This window comes from Furipterus horrens, unplaced genomic scaffold, assembly GCF_987537825.1.
Source record: "Furipterus horrens unplaced genomic scaffold, mFurHor1.1.pri manual_scaffold_1, whole genome shotgun sequence".
Lineage (NCBI taxonomy): Eukaryota > Metazoa > Chordata > Mammalia > Chiroptera > Furipteridae > Furipterus > Furipterus horrens.
Window position 1 is genome coordinate 109114234 of NW_028327171.1, and position 17741 is coordinate 109131974.

Sequence of the window (17741 nt, forward strand, 5' to 3'; positions counted from 1 at the left end):
GCAAAATATATTGTGGTGTAGAAAGAGTTCCAAAATAGACTAACTCTCTTACCCAAATTGCATATTCCTTTTTCCATCTGGTACCCAACTGGGCATCTGCAGGTGAAGGACCCCTGAGTATTGTTGCACATGGCCAGGGGAGGGCAGGGGTTTGAGAGGCATTCATTCACATCTGCGGAGGACAGAATAGCAAAACCGTTACCCAGTACAGTAAGCACTTACTAAGGGCCAAATGGCACTGGGTGTAGTACAGCCCCAGAGGTGACCTGGATTCTACCTTGACCTCAAGGGGTTACCAGCCTCGTAAGGGTAGAAGCAGCATGTATATAGCCAACTATAAGCACAAGGCAGGATGTAGAAGTACAGAGAAAGCAGCAGATTTTAATGAAAGGGAGGATTAAGACTGTTTCAAATAATATGTGGACTAAGACTTGAAGAACTTCAAAAAGCAGACATAAGTCGGGGAATTCCAGGCTGAGGCATTGGCACAGTGAAGGCCAGGAGCAGGAAAGTGTAGTGGTTTTGGGGGAGCTGTGGATGATCCAGTGTGGCAGGAGTATAGGGAGTCCACAAAATGAAGCCAGATTTTAGAGACCTGTCAACCTTATTGTCTGACATTATTCTACTGACAACACATAAGCATGTTAACTCTCAAGTGAGCCGAGGTATTCATTTGAAAATCTTCCTCCCCAGCATTTTGGAGAAAAAAAGTTTACTGCCTATTATCAATGTGCTATTGTATTGCAGACCACTGGCGGTGCCTTTTCCTCTTACCCTCACTGCAGTCAGCCCCTTGCCAGGAACGCGAGCACACGCATCGATACCCACGGGTGGTGGCATCCACAGAGCACTTCCCATCATGAAGACAAGGATTAGGGGCACAGCCATTCACTAGAAACACATCCCAGGAATAAAGCAGTTAACCACACAGGAAATATAAAGACAGCTCTGGGTAAATATTTAATTCTCCTGGCTAGTATTTGATTCTTGCTTATTTCTGTTTACTTGCCCGGAAAGGCCACACTACTAAAATAGAACGGTTTCCCAAGGGGAGCAGTGGAGAAACAGTGGGACTGGATTCCGGCACTCGCTTGTGTACAGACGCAAGCATCAGACAATTGCATCCCTGAATGCAAGAACTGGTTCAAATCCAAATGCTGCTTACAGGTCACTCTGTTCAGGATTGACAATGATATTGCCTTTGCAACACTTAGAAAACTCTGCTTGAATTAATGCCCATTTAAAACACATGTTACGTGGAGAATGATCACTGATCACGCATCCTCCTGCTGCAGATTTCCCTTTATCTGAAAAACTCAAAATGTAACAATGTGCAGGCCTCCACACTCCTGTAATCATTTAGAACACGGTTCGGAGTTGAGCACTGCCATGCCTCCTCTTTACATAATGTAACAATGAGCCCTATGTGATTCATCTAGGCCCTGATGTGCACTGGCTTCAATGTCATCCTGGACTCTCAGTTCCCACGGGCAGTGACCACAACTCCCTGTTTCGGTCTGCATAACCCGCATTGTCATGCTCCAGTTACATAACAACTGCCCAATAAAGGTTTCTGACATATACTTAGAAAAGCCAAAACCCACAAAAGAACTGCATCATCTCCAAGGGGAAAATCGGTGGTAGACTGAAAAAAAGAAGGCAGAAGTCAAGAGTTCTAACTCCAAAAGAATAATCCTGAATAAAAACAAATGGGCTAAACCTAAAGATGATGTTCCTATTCCTCACTGCTGCTTTTATACACCTAAAATCACCTGTCTAAGGACAGCAGCTATGTATTCAAACACTGAACCCAAGGATCCTATCACAAAAATTGTATTTCCAGCCAGTAATGATGCTCCTAGTACTCGCCCACGGTTACCACTCCAATGGTCATCAGCAGCTTTAACAGAGATTGCGCATGTTTGACTGCTGGAAGTGAAGCCCTATGAACTGGGAAGCAGGGATCCCACACTTCCCTAGTAAAGGATCCACCTTTCACTTCCCAGAGGCACTGGGATCACTAGTGCAAAGGGCCACTGATGCATCACAGCACTGCGGGGCCGGCAGGGCTGGCAGGTCCGACCCTCCCGCCACCGGACTGCTGACAGCTGACTTAGGTGGAACCCTGCCGCCAACTGAGTCCCCTGCTCCAGTCACTACAAAGCATTCATTGTCTTTTCTTTTTCCTTAAGATGTCAGTCTCCATTTCACCCCATCACCACCAGCAGTTTTCCTTTCCTGGGTTTGTACAAGCCAAATGTGTAATTCTGAACATGATATCAAGAAACCGATCATCTTACTTCCACCTTTCCTTACGTGGTAAAGAATTGTGCATATGGCTTTACTCTCCGCTACCGGGAACTTCAACGTGGGTACGAAGATAACCTCAAGCACAATTACAGACGCCCTGGTCATGCATTAGCTGTGGGCAAAGACTGGCTCATCGTCTTCTTATTGAAGATACTCACCTATCCCTCACCCCCACTCACACATATTTATCAACTCGCAACATCACCTGGGGGAGACAAAGGACCTGGGCTTCCCCTGGACCAAGACAGGCCTCTTGGTAACTGGAGCCTCTGGACTGACTCAGAAGCTCAGGGCTCTGATCTGGGAGCCATCACCTACTCACTTCATGTCTCAGACAGGCCACCTAAAGCTTCTTTACTCCACTGTCTCTCCCCTCCAATCCCACATCACTGGCCTTGGAAGAGTTAAAGGCATGCTTGAAAAGCTCTTGCAATTGCGGGGTATTACAAGCTGCAATTACACTATCTACTGATGTCACGCAGAGCCGATGGCATCCTCTCCTCTTTCTTCAGGAAGACTTATGTAACTCAGGTGGTCCACTGTGACATTATTTTATGCTTCAACAGGAAGCATTTGAGATCATAAACAAATACTGTGCTATTGCAAATACCAGCCACTGCCACACATTCAAACGAGTCCCCGCCCAAGCAGCTCTCAGCATGCTCGTGTCCTACCTGAGGCCGTTGGGGACTGCGCGCTGTTCTCGGGATAAAAAGTGGTAGATTTGGGAGTCAACATTTCAGCTGGAGAAACGCCTGTGCTTTGGGGAGGAGGAGATGTTCTGGGGAAATGTGAAGCTGGGCGGTACTCTTCTGAAAGGCCAGGCCCTGTTGTCAGTTCTTTTGCTGATGTGGGTACACCAGTCAGGGAGCTCAGTTTGGTATTATCATCTACATGCACTTGGTTCCTTTTTGTGATAACAGCAACTTCTGTTGAGATTCGTGGCACTAGAATTTCAGGACTGGTCGGCAAGAGCTCTTTTCCGACTGGAGTCTGCATTGCTGTGGGGCCAGCACCCATCGGAGCAGACGCTGCGCCTGATGAGATGCTGGCAGTGGGCACAGGCGGATGAGCGGTCTTGAAAGCGGTGGCTGTCAAAGCTGGAGGCGTCTGGACTAAGCTGGTGCTTATGGCTGGAAGGGTCTGCTCAGTGGAGGAGTCTGTTAAGGTGGGGGGCAAAGGAACCCCCAAAGCAGAGCTCGCTGTTTCAGCTTCGGCGGCCTCTGTGGGCAGAGGCTGCAGGCTCGGGGGCTTTGATTCTGTAAACATTTTCTCGTGGTGTGGGCTGCTCTGGTTCTTAGGAGCTGCTGTCTGACTACTGGAGAGCATTGCCACAGATGATGTCATTGCTGATGTCCGAACTGCAGTCACAGGCGTGTCCCTCGCCCTGGGCAGGACCAGCGTAGAGGATGAAGGTGGTAGGGTTGTCTGGGGCACGGACAGGGAGGCAGGGGTGGAGGCTGCCAGGGACACTGGCAGAGGTGGTGGGGAGGAAGACAAAGGCATGGGTGCATCAGAGGTGGGCTCCAGTGGGTGAGCGGGGGCCCTCATGGGTGCTAAGGTCAAAGGGGAGGACTGGTGGGACTGTGACACTGAGGGCAGGGGCAGAGGGGAGCCTGACGAAGAAGATGAGTCACCAGCTGATCCAGTGTGCATGTCCAGGAGCACCAAGGTTTTTGGCATATTAATGGTGGGTGTGTAGGATGGAAGGCTGGCCGTACGCAGACCCAGTGACTCAGTGGAAGGCTGAGCATATTGCCCCGCATAGGATGAGACATTACTTCTTTCCGTCTGAACCTGAGAAGAAGGATAGTCTGAATGTGAAGAGTCTGAGATCTCACTAGAAGAGGTCGAACTCTCCCTTACATCCAAGGATGGACTGCTGTCGGTGATGGACAGTAATGCTCGCTCTCCTTTGGTGAAAGTAGACGAGACATAGGTGTGGTCTGTGTGGTCGCTGGCAGTCCTCTGTTCCGTATCGGTGCCGCTCACTCGGTTGTAGCTAATCCCAGTGACTGCAAAGGGAAAGGCTAAAGTTAGGTCGGCTCCATAAATAAGCAGCCTCCTGAGCACACATTGTTGGACAGGCTGTCCGCATCCTAGCCGTGAACCCCAGTGGGTGAAGCACTCCCTTGGAGACACGGCGTTCAATGGGGAGCTCTCCAGAGAGACAGTGTGGAAAGCCGGCAGGGTCAGCGTCTGCTGCGCCGATCAGCGCTCCTGTGAGGAGTGCGGTGCCAGCCACCGAAATAGTCGTTAAAGAGAAGGGGGGCCAAAGAATAGGCAGCAGGTCCACATTCCTTATCCAGGCCTATTTCGATAAAAGCAAACTGGTACCTTAGAAGCTCTTAAGACCCCAAACAGAACAATTCTTATGCCTAAAGGGAAAAAGGAAAACCCTCCTAACTTTCCATTTGTAGGACATATTTCTTTCCCAGAAGACTGGCCTTAGCCATAGAGTGGCTGTTTTCTTTCATTCAAGCGTCTTGGCAGACACCATTGGCAAGTGCCTTAGGCAAGTGTGTGTGGGGGAGTTGCGGGGGTGGGGGGGTGAGAGAGCACAGGAAGCGCCCTTCCTAAAGACCTGTAAGGTACTTCCGCGGTGGACAGTGCGCTTAATCATTCTGGGACCCAGAGGGAGCTGAGTGACGGCTGAAGGAGCGCGGAGGCAGGTCCTGCTCACCGTGTGCGAGAGCCGCAGCAGCCACGGCCACGTTGCCGTGCGGAGGGGCGCTCTCGGTCTCTCGGGGCACTGCCTCAGAGCGCCCCTGCTCCTCGGAGGCCACGCTTGCGTTGGTGAGAGACCGCAGCATGCGCTCTCCGCCTCCCGTGGAAGTAGCGGAGGTGTGCGGGCTGCGCGCGCGGGCCCCGGGCGTCCTGTCTGACCCGCCCTGCAGAGTGGAACTCACTCCCAGCTCAGGACGATCTTCGGTGGCTACAAGATTGAAGAGGGAAAGACAAATATACAATTTCACTCATATGTGGAATCTAATGAACAAAATGAACTTCCAAGCAAAAGAGATACAGATTCAGAGATAAAAAGTGGGCTGACAGCTGTTGGGGCGAGGGGGGGGTGGCGGTGCGTTGGGGGCTGGAAAGAGCAAAAAGAAAAAAAAAAGAGAAAAACTCATGGTCACAAACAGCAGTGTGGTGGTTGCTGGGGTGGGGGTGGGGGGAGTGAAGGGGGGTGGAAGAGTGTATATGGGGGTAAATGGTGATGGAAAGAGACTTGACTTGTGGTGGTGAACACACAATACAGTGCATAGATGATGTGCTGTGGAATCATGCACCTGAAACCTGTATAATTTTGTTAACCAGTGTCACCCCAATAAATTCAACAAAAAGGGGAAAAAAAGAAGATAAAGGAGATGACTGGTCAATACAGGGGGAGCCAGTGGTATGCACTTGTGTTTCGAGAATAAGCCTTACTTCCCAGACCACATTAGCCCGAAGGCTTCCCTAGGCTTTTTTCAGGTCTTTATCTGAGCAAACCAAACGTGTGGTGCTCCTGCAGGCGCCTATCAGTGACTGAAAGCCCAGGGGGCACTGTGGACCAGCACGTGTTCAGGTGACCTGGATTTATGAGAAGGTTTACTTAAGTGAACAGGATCAATACTGTATTCTGCTTGGAGATACCTAATAAATCGAGTTTATGTCAGGGAAATTGGTGGTGGCCGCAGTGGAGGTGAGTGGTGGGCTAAAGACTAACAACCTGATGGGGGCTTTAGACCTTCTGACAGGAACTAGTGGGAGGCCCACATCACTCTGAAGGCTTCACCTCCTGGTAGGACCAGCGATGCATGAACTAACACAGGGTGTCATTCTGTAGTGCCCGTTCTCTGTCCTAACACATCCGTGAGAAATGGCACTGCGGTCAGAGGTCACAGGTGGGCTTGGGTTTTGTGTGTTTTTTTAATGTATCTGTTTTGTTTTCTTGATGGGGATAGAATAGGGCCAGGTGACACATGAATAAATATCCTTTTCTTCCTTTCTTGGATATGGAAGTGAGGTCCAATTTTTCTTGGCCTAAACACTTCATAATCTGGCTCTATGAGAAGACAGACTCTTTTCCTGGTTCTCATCCCTGTTCCCAGACCAGACTGGCTTTTGATATCTCATGGAGACACTTTGATAGAAAACAGCCGTCAAGAGGAGTGTTAGGTAAGTTCACTTCACAAGAGGTTCACACTCACTGAGACAGAAATGAGTGTGGGGATAGGGATACAACAGGGACCCGGCCCGGCACTGAGAAAGCCAGAACCAGGGGAAGATGTTACTTGACTCAGGGCTTAAGAGACCCATGGAAGATCCAGCAGGAGAGGCTGCAGAGCTGAGCAAGTCTGAGACAAGTTCCCTAGGCAAACAGGGCCAGGCCTGGGATGGGGAGATGGTAAAGGTTTTGTTAGAGAAAATTTAGGCAAACAACTCGGTCAGACTGGTGGACTTAACTCCATGGAAAGTCATGACCTGAAACAGGGAGGTTGCATCTGATTCCACAAAAAGAACAGTTCGAGAACTCTGAAAGGCTGGATGGCAGAATCAGCTTTGGGCAGGCAGAGGAAACGAGATAAAGCATTATGTTAACCCACAGTGAGGTGGTTTCAGAAATGAGGCTATTCCGTATCTAGCACTTTATAACCCCAACCCCAGGATCCACCCCCATTTTCTACTAGAACCAACAGGGAGCATTAACTGAAGAGCAAAGGGTACTGAAGGGATGGGAAAAGGAAAGACTACAGAAACTAAGCTCCTGGTTTGAAAGGTAACAAGTCTGAGCCCCACAACTGTGAGGGTGGAAAATGATTCCTTTTGCTTAGGAGATAGATAATGCATTTTCCATGCACATGGAAGAACATGAATATCTCCCACCCATACATATGTTCTTTCATGAGAAGCATGCTTTTTTCACATCACATAAGTGGTAATAACATGCTAATTTTCCTCATCAATTAGAATGCTCATATGGGAAAATGGAGATGCTATTATTAGTGGTGGAGAGGTAAGAATTTAAACCTATTACAGTATTCTCTCACTTATCATGGTTATTACGTTCTAGAATCCCCCGCGATAGGTGAAAATCTGCGAAGTAGGAACCTTACATTTATTTTAGTATTTATATATATTTTAAGGCTTTATAAACCCTTCCCACACACTTATAAACTGTTCCCAGTCCCTTATTAACCTTTCCCACTCCCTTATTAACCTTTTCCACACTTTTGTAAACACTACTTATGTTCTTAAACATATTCTACACTCTTAAACCTATGTAACTTTAATAACATATGTATACAGTACCACAAAGTCCCGCGATATAGCAAAAAATCCACGATAAATGATTAAATATAATATTTTTTAAAATCCCGTAATACAGTGAGGCCACGATAAGCAAATCGCAATATAGACAGGGACTACTGTATAATTTTAAATGATAAATGAATGCATTTTGGCTTTAGTCAGCATATAATTCACATGGATAAGGCTACTAAGAATTGTTTTTAAAAATTACTCAAAAATATTATTAGAAAGGAACGTCAAATAATAGTTTTCTCAAATAAATTGGACTTCATCAAAATTATAAACTTTCATGCTGCAAATAATGCCATGAAGAAAGTGAAAAGACAACCCACAGAATGGAAAAAAATGCCTGCAAATCATATAGCTGATAAGGGACTGGTATCCAGAATATGCAAAGAACTCTTGTAACTCATAAAAAGACAAATAAACCAATTTAAAAATAGTCAAAAGACCTGAATAGACAGTTCCTAAGAAGATATACAAAAGATGCAATGAAAGATGCAAGTCAAAACCAAAATGAGACACCAAGTCACACACGCTAGGATGGCAAGAGTCAAAAAAGATGGACAGTAACAAGTGTTGGCAAAGATGTTGAGAAACTGGAACCCTTGTACGTACATTGCTGGCGAGAAGATAAAGTGGTGCAGCCACTTTGTAAAACAGATGGGCAGTTCTTCAAAAGGTTAAAAACAGAGTTACTATTTAACCCAGCAATCCAAGAGAATTGAAAACACACGTTCACACAAAAGTCTTTTTAAAAACCTACACGTCCATCAATTGATACAAAGATAAAATGTGGTACATCCATACAATGGAATATTATTCAGCCATAAAAAGGAATGAAGTACTGATATAAGCTACAACATGAACCCTGAAGATATTACAGCAGCCACGTATCAAACAATTCCATTTACGTGAAATGTCTACAATAGGCGAGTCCAAAAAGTAAATCAGTGATTGCCAGAGGCTGAGAGGAGGAGAGAATAGGGAGTGACTTCTGGCACCAGGTTCCTTCCTGAGATGATGAAAATCTTCTGGAATTAGATAGTAGTGATGGTCATACAACTTAGTGCATATACTAAAAACCACTTTAAATTGTACACTTGAAATGGGAGAATTGGATAGAATGTGAATTATATCTCAAAGCTATTTTTAGAAGAGAGTTTCATGAACAACCTCCCAGAGGTCCCTGAACCTTGGGTGGGAGGGGCAGGTGGCAATAGCAACTCTGTGGAGATGTGCCAGAAAAAATTTGGGGACATACTGGTGTATCTGTACCAACCAGCTAAAAAAGTGGCCTGGGAATAATGAAACTAGAGGAGGCTATGGAGCTATTCATTACCACAGGGCCCTAGTATGCTACAGAAGATCAGCAGCCTGGTAAGTCCCCATCCCCTCCACATGGGTAGTTCTGGGAAATGGAGACTCACTCGAGCGCCCCCCGCGTGGTGCCGAGGACTCCAGGCTTTCTGAGGAGGATGAGGACAGATCCTCGGTGGCCGGCTCAGAGGAACTCTTCTCACCCAGCACTGTGTCACGTCCTCCAGACTGTGGGGAAGAGGCTGAGAACTGGGTCAAAACTAAAGAGTTCACAACTTCAGGATAGGAAATAGAGCTTCCTGTCAGATCTGCTAATGTCTTGCTGTTGGTCAAGACCCAGCGTGCAGTGCTCCCTCCAGCTCTGCCCAGTGGGACTGAGCCAGACGCAGTCTCGGTCTGGGACACAGGGCTTCCATGTTCTGTTTCAGGACTGCTGGCCCGCTGGTGTCCTCCAGAGACTGTAAGGTGTCAGGAAAAGAAATTGCCATTACATGGATGTGAAAGAGACTCCTCCACAACTGAGATGTGAGTTTTCTCTAAGGAAAGATTCCCTTTGCAATGACCTTGCATAGAATTTATTATATGTGTACCCTGACATGCATTTTCATATTCTAAATAATTAATTCTAAATTTTTCTCTGTCAATAAGATAGCAATACTAAGAGTAAATGCTGATGAAGAGGGGAACTTTTAAATAGCATGAACAATGCAGCAGAGTAATTAATAAGCTTGAGTATTTTATTCTCTTTCCCCAAAAGAGGTCATGGAGGGAGTGTGTTACGTCCAACAAATACAATGGACCTAAATGTAGTGCTTGGTCAGAACCATTTGTCTAAAACAGTGCTATTATTAATACAGATTATTCTAATTTTGAAGTATAGCAAACAAAAAGTAAACTATAGAGAGTACATAAAAACTGTAAATTTAGGGAATGTATTTACATCTGCACATTTTAGTTCTAAAGATGACCTATAACATAATTCAAACCAGTGTTACAGAGCAGGACAGGTCTCACTTTGGAGACAACACTGCCGTGACCTGATGCAATCACCAGCGAGGGCTCAGGGGCTGAGGTCCGGCTCTGCTTAAGCCCCCTGGCCCTTGTTTCCCTTCCTCATTTACAACAGAAGCAGGAGGAATGATGCCTGTCAGACGAACTTCACAATGTTTTCATAAGGATGAAAATCAAAATGTGATAACATGATATACTAGATAAAGGAGATGATGTTATCTAAGGACACTCTTTTTCTTAGAACCCGCAAATAAGCTTGAAGCCAACCCCAAGAAAATTCCAACAGTTTTAAACATCCATGATAGATTGAGCAAAATCGAATACTTACTTGGGGAATCATTTTGCCAAAATGCCAGCGAGCCCTGGGAAGATGAAAGGCCAGGTCCATTTTCTGTAGATGGCTCAGTGAGCGCCCCGTGCCCTGGATCACTGATGACCCCAGTGTTTCTTCTCAACGCTGCATCAGACGGTGAAGCATGGACTGAGGCTGCAGTCGTGGTGACATCAGAGTCCTCAGGGAAACTCTCTGTTTCGTTTAGCAGCCCCAGACTGACAGGTAAAGATGGGATCGCCCTTGGGTCACCACTGGGGAATGTGGTGGCAACATGCACACTCTTGGTCCAACTGACGAAGGGACTTTGGGGAGCAGTGGAGTTGTGTAGCTCCTTCATACTTCCAGAAGCTAAAACAGAAATAAGTATGCTCAAAACTAACAGGGGGGGTTTAAGAAAATCAGGGATGTATCTAGGTACAAATAATGTTTATTACATTTTGGTAGGTAAATCCAGATGATGTGGACCTGATACAAACACCTCTGACACCCCCAAACACTCTCCCCTCCCTCGCTCTAATTTTCAGAGCTGAGTGGAGAAGCGGTGACATCCTTCACCAATCACAATGAAAAGCTTCCACTCGAGCTAAAAGAAAGAGAAATCCTCTTGACATTATTTGCCTTGGTTTTTATAGAGGAAGGTAAAACTTCTACTCTTGAATTCACCTTATTGCTTATGTAGGACAGGCCATTGTGATACAGTACGGTTTTCGTTTGTTTTATTTTAGCAGTTGTAACCTCTGACATTGCAGAGGAAAAGCCGTACATATAAATGAATAAAAGCGGGGCCATTCCAGGATACCCAGCTCCCAGGTTACCAGTGAGGAGGCCCAGGGCTCTGCACAGTAGCAATAACACCAGCCCAGAATAACAGTCCCTAGCCTTGTCACCACCAAGCATTCTTTGTCACTTCCCACCTCATGGCCACCATAAACCTTCTGTTTGGAAAGCCTGTTAAATGAAATGCATTTATGAAGTAAAAGAGCTTCCAATCAGCAGGAGACAGTCTTGTTACCCACTGATTTGATTTAATTCTAGCCAAAAGCCAACAGGCTCCATTACTGTACTTTGACCTCTTTAGGCTTTGGAGGCAGCCCTCAAGTTTACACTCTACTCCACTGGGCCCCTAGCAGATCCAGGACTCCAGGCGAGGAACAGTTTTTCTGCTGAAATGGATGGCAGAGCCTGGATTAATGATCAAGAACCTCTAAGAACTACATTATACACTGTTGTTTAAAATGCACAGTCTGCTGCTTGAAGGACTGCTGGCTTGCTCGCAGCCAGCCTCCTCTCACCAAGAACTTTCTGAAGGGCGCCCTGAGCACAGATGCGGAGGCACACTGAGATCCTCACTCCAAACCGCAAGGGTCTGCAGGGAAGCTCAGTGAGTGGGAAGAAACATGGCAGGCAAGATCCAAAGGCAAGAAAAAAGTGTTACTTTTCTTTTTAAGCCAAAAATAACAAAAAAGGACGCTATATCTTATAATGAAAAGTTTCAAACTGTTAATTATGACCCAGAAAGGTAAGAAGGAAGTTCTCATTATAAATGGTCCCTTGAAGACCTGTCCTATGTACAGTTTTGACCAAAAGCACGAATAAATATTAACTATAATTAGAAAGAGAGCACAGGAAACACAAAGGTCCCTTTTACTCGTGTACAAACCATAGAACCAACTATGCCCCAACTTGGCCAGCAGCTCTGGTCACTGGACCTTAATGAAGACAAAATGAAGATGTTGGCGATCCATATAACTAGCAATTAAAACAAGAGAAAAGACACAGACACAAAAGTAGAGTCCCAAGCTTACCTAAACCTACCCTTACTATAGAATAAAAATGCATTGCCCTGGCCAGTGTGGCCCAGTTGGTTGGAGCATCATCCCATATACCCTAAAGGTTGTAGGTTCAATTCCCAGTCAGGACACACACCTAGATTTCGGATTTGGTCCCTGGTCAGGATGTGTATGAGAGGCAATCGATCAATGTCTCTCTCTCTCTCTTACTCTCTCCTCCTCTTTCTCTAAAACAATAAGTGTATTTAAAAATAAATAAATAATAGCCTTCATTCAAAAAACAAAACAAATCCCCCCAAAATAAAAACATATTAATATAAAAAAAGGAAAGCTTACTATAGATACATCCCAAATCCTCACTCAACCACTTAGCTTCTCAAGCCCAACTTCATTACAATTACCGTCTAACTCCACCAAATTACAGCCTCATCGGGTTGCTGGGTGCTCTTTCAAAGCACTTTTATTCCCAGTAAACAGAATTATTTCATCAGTCCAATGTATAGTGGTGGTTCTATTGGACTCAGCCTGAATACCTTCTAGCAAATCAATGGCCACAGAAATACAATTACAAAAGTCCCAGATGCTGGCAATCACAAAAAGAAAGTGGCTGTTCTCCCCGACCCTGAGGGCTCTGTGGAACATCTGCTTCACCAACTCATTATCATCGTTATTGAAAGTTGCCACTTACTGACCAGTCACCATGTGCCAGTACTATATGTGCGCCTTCATACATCGCGCCAGGGAAGTACTCTGTACACATAATCTCACTGAATCGTCACTGTCAAGTTATGCAGCAGCGTGAAGACGTCTGCAGAGCCAGTGCCTCTTTATCGGAAGACAAAATGGTGAAACTAATCTATAATCAGCACTTTCATCACTAAGTGAGCACCTATTAACTACATGTAGGGGAAACTGACCACGTTTCTAAATAACAAGCCAGCTGTATTGATTAGTTAATAGTTGCCCTTCCTTCATTTCTACCCTTAAAGCAGCAATTCAAAAATGGGAAGACCATCCATCTGGGAGCAGAAACAAGTGAAGTTCCCTGATTTTATTATAGGAGGTGGAAAGGACTCTTCGTCTGGTAAAATACATAGGTCGTCTCCGGTCACAGCACAAGCACTGGGGCCTCAGGCATGCATCAGAATGCTGAGCCTCGACTTGACTGCTTCCCAGAACCTGCCAGAAATCTAGCTGAAGCAGCTGATATTTGAGAAAGATATGCTAAATCTACAATCTTCTGAGTGATTTATGCTCTCTTCCTTTGCAAAGTGAAATCACCACACAGCAAGTTACCTGGACCACATCAGCTCAGCTCCCCACAGAAATACTTTCATGAGCTGAGATCCAGTGTGACACCCTCAGCTCCAACTGAGAATCTATATAAAATATCACCTCTTAAAAGAACATTAGCACAATTTACACAAAACAGTAATTGATGGCATTTTCTATTATAATTCTCAACCATCCTTATGTAAATATTTTTCTTAGAATGTACTGCCCCCAAAACACTTGGGCCTGTGGATGGAACTGTATGCTTTTACCTTATCAGGCAACAATCTCAAGCCCCACCCGGTTTCCCTTTGTGCCCTGGTTTCCAGGAAGCTCAGTAGTAAATTTAGTGCTAACCTGTAGCTGCTCTCACACAATTCAACACACACATAGCTCTTTCCACCTTCAAAAGAGAACTTTTTTCCCTTTCAGTTGCTTTACTTAGTTCTTCTCCTGATGATCAAATAATACATGGTCATTATAGAAAGTATGGAAAGCAGAGAAAGATACAAAGCAGCCAGATAAATAATTTCAAATGGCTTCCAATCTCTCTTTTGAATCTGATCTACCTCTCTGGTCATTCTGGTTGCTTGTTATTTCTTTTTCAAAGCATGTGGCAGCTGGCTCCCTGAGCCTCAGCAGCAGGGCGAGGAGTGAAAGGAGGTACAGAATACAGTGGCTGATGTGTCTGGAGTAACAGATGCTGGAACTAGAAAGAATCTTTAGGATCATCTGAGCCAATCCCTTCATGTTTCAAATCAGGAGCCCCACCCTCCTGGCAGGCACCCTATCGATCACCAGTGAGGAGCACCACCCCTCTGACCCGCCTAAGTGCCAGGCTCTCACTGAGTCACATGTATTAGTGTATGGAGTGGCCAGGTGTCAGAAGACACACGCCCCTGCCACACCTCCTCTACCCTCTGTTCTACAGACGGGCCGGCCAGGCCAGGCCAGGCGACTCGGATCTGCCTCTGACAAACCCTGCCAGCCTAGAGCTCCTGGGCCCCGAGGCCAGAAAGGGACAGTAAAATCTCAAGATGTAGATTTAATGGGGAAAAGAGGTATACCAGAGCTCTGGTTAGCAGGTTGGGGGGGGGGTACTACCCCAGCCTTAAAAATGAAGCAGAACTGTGTTTCCCAGTAGGCTTCAGGTCCTTGTGCATGTCCCCTCTGCACCCCGACAGGGAGGGGAGGAGGCTGGAGGCTGGGGCCGGACTTTCTGGATGTTTGGTTCTCACCTCCTTTTATAGAAGCCAATGCCCACTTCAGCATCTAAGGGGGCAGGACTACCTAGCACAGAACATCCAGTTCGCCTAGAAGGAAAAGAAGTGCTCTGTGAAAAGACTCAAGAATTGTAAAGATAAGGTACTATTCTTTAAAATGAAAAGTATAGGGTACTGCTCTGATGGGTGTGGCTCAGCTGGTTGGATGTCATCCTGCAAAACAAGAGGCCACAGGTCTGATTCCCAGTCAGGGCACATGCCTGGGTTGCGAGGGGCATGTACGAGAAGCAATGGATCGATGTTTCTCTTTCACATCAATGTTTTTCTCTTTCTTCTTCCTCCTTGCCCCTCCCTCTAAAAATAAATTCAAAAATCTTTTTTTTAAAAGTAGAAGGTTCTAAAATGATGACTGCTTAAGGAATTTGAAAACCAATTATTTTTTAATGTTGAAAATACAGGGAACTACAGAGTCAAGTGCAGTCAAGTTAGAAGCATAGGCTGATTCCAAATATACCACAGTAGTGGGTTGAATTTAAATTATAAATATTGAACAAACCTGACCAGAACCAAAGTGTAGCTTGGAAAATGCTTCCCTTTCCACCATTTAGTAAAGCTGGTGGTAAATCACTGAACCACAGAACTTTGAAGCTGGAAAGGATCGTAGCTTTTATCTGATTTAACCAATGTTTAAGAATAATCTTAAAAAGCAATCTCTGAAAAGCACGAATCATAAATTATACACATACTCAGCCAGCAGGAAATGGTGTATATAATATATGGAACAAGAATCGGTGGCTTTAAATAAGCATTACAGAAAGGATCTCTGGATTCAGTTTCTGCTTTGATGACATAAATCCAAACCCCTAGACTTGCAAAGTACTTCTAAAAACATCCAACCTTTAAATTTTTTGAAGTGGCAATTTCTAAAGCAACCTAACTTCAATTTCCCAAGAATATTTCTAACTCTCTCTGTCCTGCTCCCTCAGGCAAGGAGATGAAAACACATGCAATGTTTAGTGACTTGAAATAAAACCTCAGAGAAGAGAAAAGGTGGGCCGAGTTTCCAATATTCTCTTCGGCCCATGGCTGGGTGAGCCCTATGGTATTTGGGAACACGCTCCCCCTATTACTAACCAACTGTACCTTGTTCTAGGGCAGTGGGAACCCTAAGAGAAGTAACAGGCACAGCCTATGTCCTCAGAAGGGCTACACTCCATCTGGGCAGACAGGCATTAGATAGCCTAGCGTGATACGGTGTCTGACACCTTCAGAGGGCCGAGGAAAGGCTCTGCAGAGATGGAAGGAATTCCTGAGTGAGACTTCACTGATAACTAGGAACTGGAAAGGTGGTGAGGTGAGTACTCCACTTCTGTAGCCTACCAAATACCTGCATTATATGATTAAAAAAAAAAACGATGCCTAGAAAAATGCATATCTATGTTATCTTTGCCATTAAAAGAAACATTTGCAGTGGTGAAGAAATATAAACCTAACTCCTAATCCAATGATACAATGCTCACCATTTCATTCACCCCAGTATGTGGCTTCTTGTGCAAGAATTCACACCAACACCACTTAATCTTTGCTGTGTGTGTTTGTGTGTGTATGCAGGGGGGTGGCGAGCAGGGGATGGTGGACAGAAAAGTCTAAAGCAACCACCAGACCAGCTATTATTTTCCTCTTTATACAGTTAAAGAAAAAATACTTAAAACCATTTTTTTAAATTTATTGATTTTAGAGAGAGAGGAAGAGGGGGCGGTGTTGCAGAAAGAAACATTGATTGGTTGCCTCCCATACGCTCCCTCACTCCCTCACTGGGGATTGAACCCACATCATAGGTTATGTGCCCTGACTGGGAATCGAACCTGCAACCTTTTGGTGTATGGGACGATGCTTCAATCAACTGAGCCACCTGGCCAGGGTAAAGAAAACATATTTTAAAGATGAACTTCAATACTGAGATAAATTGTGTGGGTCGGTACTTTTACCCCCAATACTTTGCATTTGTAATTAATATCTTTCCCCCCTAACCCATGTGACAAGTATGTCTAGCTATACATGACTATTGTATTTCTACTCTAAATGACTTCAGAGTGTTAAGCTGGGACAGGAGTACTCACCTGCAGAATGACCTGAGGGAGAAGAGTAAGCTGATGTCCTGGAGAAATGCAGCCCAGAGAGCTCTGGTTCTGAGGAATTTCCCTTCCTGAAGAGTGTGGTCTCTTCTCCCATCTCCAAAGCAGGAAGAGAGGACTGGCTCAAAACCAAAGTGGCCACTTGGGTATGCACAGTCACTTCTTCGGAGAACCGCGTCCCCTTGGCCAAGGAACCCCAGGATGTCCTGTTCTCTGTGTGAGAAGGGGCACTTCTTCCTTGTGACCCTGTACTGCTGGGTGGCAAGTGAAACCTTCCTAAGGCTGAAAGCAGACAGCAAAAATTAAAGTTCCACTAGGAGAACTCCAAATGCCTGAATAATCTTTCAGTGGGCTCAGCTCTGACCTCGGTAACACAGACAGGAGAAGAAACCAGGAGCAATTACTTATTCTATGAACAGCTAAGCCCTGAATGAGAGACCACAAACTTAGACAAAGACTATCTTTATATCTCACACACACTTTGCACCTTGTGGTAAAATGATCAGAGAACGGGCACAATGAAGCTAAGTATCAGATGATATGGAATAAGAGACTGGCTTCTCATCACCATGACTTGTCATCCACATTCCACAAAGCTGGTTTAAGACTTTACTTGAATTCAACATAAACAAAATTTCCAATCCCTGATGAACAGCAAATCCAGGCAGCATTCTGTGCAGAAGTTCTAAGCTCTAACTCCCTGACTCATGAATGAAACACAAAATACTCTCATGGGTACTCTTCATAGAATTGAGTGTCCCAACCAGACCTCCTGTTGTTACAGAAACCGGGGAGTCCAAAAACAAACCCCAGAGTTTGCGGCTGGGAGGTAGGGAGCAGGAAGCAGCTTTCAGGATGCCCTTGCATGCCTGGAGCTAGTGGCTGGAAACATTGTTGCAAAGACCCGCTTTACTTTTAAGACTCAGGAAGATGGGAGGGATCTTGGACTGTGGGCTGGTAGGGAAGAAGCAGACAGAGCCAATGTAAGGTTCGGTGAATGGTCAGGACTGTTTGCAACACCCACTGCGTGAGAGGACGCAGGGGGAGAGAG

General features: G+C 45.4%; 1 protein-coding gene across 1 annotated transcript in view; it reads right to left on the reverse strand.

Annotated features, from left to right (window-relative positions):
• HEG1 (heart development protein with EGF like domains 1) overlaps nucleotides 1–17741 on the reverse strand; it is a 95441-nt gene that overhangs the window by 48504 nt on the left and 29196 nt on the right. The window contains exons 3-9 of the mRNA XM_090277781.1: nucleotides 16676–16972; nucleotides 10265–10618; nucleotides 9036–9383; nucleotides 4994–5245; nucleotides 2985–4325; nucleotides 775–891; nucleotides 53–172 (exon numbers count right to left, since the gene is read on the reverse strand). Coding sequence (XP_090133907.1) covers nucleotides 53–172; nucleotides 775–891; nucleotides 2985–4325; nucleotides 4994–5245; nucleotides 9036–9383; nucleotides 10265–10618; nucleotides 16676–16972 — 2829 coding nt within the window. The remainder of the gene's footprint in view (nucleotides 1–52; nucleotides 173–774; nucleotides 892–2984; nucleotides 4326–4993; nucleotides 5246–9035; nucleotides 9384–10264; nucleotides 10619–16675; nucleotides 16973–17741) is intronic.